General features: G+C 52.6%; 1 protein-coding gene across 1 annotated transcript; it reads left to right on the top strand.

Moving 5' to 3' along the window:
* Positions 1–320: 320 nt before the first annotated feature.
* LOC119271651 (probable leucine-rich repeat receptor-like protein kinase At1g68400) lies at positions 321–2,632 on the top strand. Its single transcript, XM_037553393.1, has 2 exons — positions 321–1,696; positions 1,788–2,632. Exons 1-2 carry the CDS (start codon positions 382–384, stop codon positions 2,405–2,407), a joined length of 1,935 nt encoding a protein of 644 aa, XP_037409290.1. The 5' UTR covers positions 321–381; the 3' UTR covers positions 2,408–2,632.
* The last annotated feature ends 1,275 nt before the right edge of the window (positions 2,633–3,907 follow it).

Below are 3,907 nucleotides of genomic sequence, written 5' to 3'. Positions count from 1 at the left end.
CGCTGGAGCCAGCGCATCGCGGCGTGCAAAAGCTGACTATTCCAACGCTGTAAACTGTTTTTTAGGCGCCGCGCGTTCGTGTATGCTCGCAGATTTTAAACAGAGAGCGTCTGTTGCACCGCCAGCAGTTTCCCCTCTGCTTTGGCTCCAATCCCCTCGAGGACAAATGAGCTCACGTCGCTCACGTTCCCGCGTCATCATCACCCCCCGCGCCCTTCCCTCCTGGACCTCCCTCGCTCCCTCCTCCCACATTGGCCATTAATCCATCACGCACTCGGCCGTTGCACCATCAACACCTCCTCCGCGTCCCTACTGTGGCCTGCTCTGCTGCATACATTCTCGCCTTCCTCGATCCAAGCCCTGCAATCTCTGATCTTTTACATGGCACTACGCGTGCTCTTCTTGATTCTGGCGCTCCTCGCAGCTGCCCGTGCCTCCTCCCCTGCCGCGAGCCCCGACGCGGCGTCGCTGCTCGCCTTCAAGTCGGCGTGCGCTGGAGCCGGGCGTGGCACTGGCACCGCCGCGCTCGATTCCTGGACGGAGTCCACTGACCCCTGCTCCGGCGAGTGGCGCGGCGTCACTTGCCAAAGGTCGTCCTCCTCCTCCGCCACTTCCCGTGTCCGTCGTGTTGTTCTCGAGGGCCTCGGCCTTGCTGGGCATGCCGGCGCCATCGCGGCGCTCGCTGATCTCCCTTCGCTCTCGTTCCTTAGCCTCAAGAACAACACTTTCACGGGATCGCTCCGTGACGTCGACTTCTCTCCCTTGGCGCCGCACCTCAAACTCCTTTACCTCTCCGGAAATGGCTTCTCCGGGCGGTTCCCTGAGTCCATCCTACGACTTCGCCATCTGCGCCGCCTAGACCTCTCCGGCAATCGACTTGCTGGCACCATTCCGCCGGAGATCGGCCATCGCCTCCGCGCGCTCGTGACACTGCATCTGGCACGCAATTCGTTCGTCGGACGCGTGCCCAGCTCTCTGGAGTCGATGCCAAAGCTAGCCGAGTTCAACGTCTCCGGTAACAAGCTCAGCGGGCAGATTCCAAACCACCTCGCCGCGGCTTTCCCGGCGTCATCGTTTCTGGGCAACCCCGAGCTCTGCGGTGCCCCGCTGCGCCGCCGGTGCGACAGACAGCAGCAGAGAGTGCACGCCGGCGGACAGGGGAGGAGGAGTTCCCACGACCGGTGGATGGTGGTAATGATAATGGCGGCGGTGGGCGCAGCTGTCGCCACGCTGATCGCCGCGGCACTGTGCGCCGTGCTGTGCTTGAAGAACAAGAAGTCGACGCGGCCGCGCGCCAACTCGCGCACCAGCTCGATGTCGGCGTCGCGGGAGGAGACGGTGCGCTTCGACGGGTGCTGCGAGGAGTTCGACGTGAGGGCGCTCATGATGGGAGCCGCGGAGATGCTGGGCAAAGGCGCCGCCGCGACGACATACCGCGTGGTCATGGGAGGCCAGCACGACGTGGGCGACGCCGGCGTCGAGGAGACCAAGGGCGACGAGGTGGTGGTGAAGAGGCTGAGGAGGAGAGAAGGCGCGACCCGGGAGGACGAGGGCCGGAGGAGGGAACTGGCGAGGGAGATGGGCTCGTGGCGGCACGCCAACATCGTCGACCTGCGCGCGTTCTACGCGTCGGAGGAGGAGCTTCTCCTCGTCTTCGACTACATCCCCAACGGCAGCCTCCACAGCCTCCTGCATGGTAAGCAGCCCCATCAGCCAACGCACTTGCGAGCTCGTCAGTCGTCACATCTTTTTTCTAAGGGATGTCTGCACACGAGTGGATTCGACAGAGAACAGGGGACCGGCACGAGCCCCTCTGGACTGGCAGACGAGGCTGAGGCTGGCGCAGGACGCGGCGCAGGGCCTCGCCTACCTCCACGGCGTATCCGGCTCCAGGCTCGCCCACCGCCACCTCACCTCCTCCAACATCCTCATCGACGCCGGCGGCACCGCGCGCGTGTCCGACTTCGCGCTGCTCCAGCTGCTCGTGCCGGCGCCACCGCCAGAGAAGGCCCTGCAGAAGCAGGACGTGCGCGACTTCGGGGTCATCCTGCTGGAGATACTCACGGGCCGGTCGCCGGAGGACGGCAACGTGGACATCCCGCGGTGGGTGCGGACGGTGGTGCGGGAGGAGTGGACCTCCGAGGTGTTCGACGTGGAGCTGCTGCGGACCAGGGGCGCGGAGGACGAGATGGTGGCGCTCCTCCAGGTGGCGCTGCTCTGTGCCGCCGACGACCCGAGGGAGCGGCCGAGGATGGCTGTGGTGTCCAAGATGATCGAGGACATCAGGGACAGGGGGAGCAAGAGGAGCAAGTGCTCTGCTTCTCCATCGCAAGCTGGGTGTTCCTACGACTCGTCTCCTTGCGCGTCTGAGGGCACCACCAAGTCTACCACCGCCTCAAGCTCTTGATCCTGCGCACAAGTCACCAGGAGTTGCTTGCATGCTCCTTTCCGGCAGGCGGGATTTACAGGAGTTTTACGGGCTAGGCTGAGGTGGGGTGTGTTGATTGGTTATTAAGATGAAGCGGCCCCACCCTGAAAGTCAGGGGGAGATTAGGGAGGGGAGAAGGTTAGTCCGTTACTTTTGTAAAAGTTTCCCGTACGTCTAGCATTCTTGAACATTTTTTGTAAAAGTTTCCGTTGGGGATGTACGTCTAGCGGGCCTCGTCTAGTATTCATAGTATTTAAATGTTCAAAACAAGATCAATTTTAAACATTTTTGAAAAAAATCAAATTCAAATTATGAAACTTATATGAAACTATTGCACTCATTGTATTTTCACATGTTTCATTCTTTTTTCATTACACGGTTTCGCTATTTTTTCATTCCAGATTTCAGTATTAATTCATGCGGGTTTCATTTCTATTTTTTGGGAGCTTTCAAATAAGTTTCATATCATTTTGTTAAATTATTTTTTCATGGTTGGGCTGGGCACCAAAAGTGTTCTCTTCGCATATTATTTTATATGAAATCATTTTCATATCATCGCAATTTTACATGTTTCCGCTATTGTTTCATTACACAATTCATCCATGTCCCATCTCGGATTTGATATAAGTTTTATTATGGCTTATTACATTGCTGTTTGCATGTTTTTACTATTGACTCACTCCGGTTCTCTAAGAAAGAATTAATTAATGACATTGGTGTTATCCTTCAAGAAGAAAAAGTGAAATCAGAACTAAAAAAGAATCAAAAACTAAAGTTTTCCAAGCAAGAATGAATTAGCGACATTGGCATCACGCTTCAAAAAACAAAATGACACAAATGACACAAATTTCCACTGAAATTGCACCTTTTATAATAGGCGGGAATAAACATATAATAGTGAAATTTCCACACTTTAGTATAATTTACATTGTATAGTACTTGTGTGTATACTTACACTAAAAGTATTTTCTTATAAATGCTCTCTAAGAAATAATGAATTAGTGACATTGGTATTACCCTTAAAAGAATAAATATAATGAAAAATAAATAAAAATTTGCATCAAAATTGCACTTTTAATAATATGCAAGAATAAACATATAATAATGAAATCATCGCCCTCTTGTATAATTTGAACACATGTTGTATAGTACTCACACGTATACATATATACTCACCCAACCTCCCAAATACTGATAACAAAAAGAAAACTCCAACTAAAAAGCATAAAACAAAAGCAAACACACAAAAAACAGAAAGAAAAAAACAGGCAAGGGATACCAGGCTTAAAGCCCAATAAAAAAATGATAGACCCAATATAGGGGTAAGTCAAAATTTAAGCCCAACCCATCTTCAAACAACAACCAAAAAGACAACACAAATCTCAACACAAAGAATGGTAGACAAAGATATGATTGGCCAAAATTTAAAAACATGCAACTTACATATAGAGAACAGTGTTAGAGCATCTCCAATAGAAT

This window comes from Triticum dicoccoides, chromosome 3A, assembly GCF_002162155.2.
Source record: "Triticum dicoccoides isolate Atlit2015 ecotype Zavitan chromosome 3A, WEW_v2.0, whole genome shotgun sequence".
In the NCBI taxonomy this organism is placed as follows: Eukaryota; Viridiplantae; Streptophyta; class Magnoliopsida; order Poales; family Poaceae; genus Triticum; species Triticum dicoccoides.
This window is presented reverse-complemented; position numbering and strand designations above follow the sequence as displayed.

Bases quoted from the DNA above. Each gene is read 5' to 3' on its own strand.
- LOC119271651 (XM_037553393.1), top strand. From the start codon at position 382: ATGGCACTACGCGTGCTCTTCTTGATTCTGGCGCTCCTCGCAGCTGCC. The intron at 1,697-1,787 runs GTAAGCAGCCCC...TGGATTCGACAG, and splicing joins CCTCCACAGCCTCCTGCATG to AGAACAGGGGACCGGCACGA.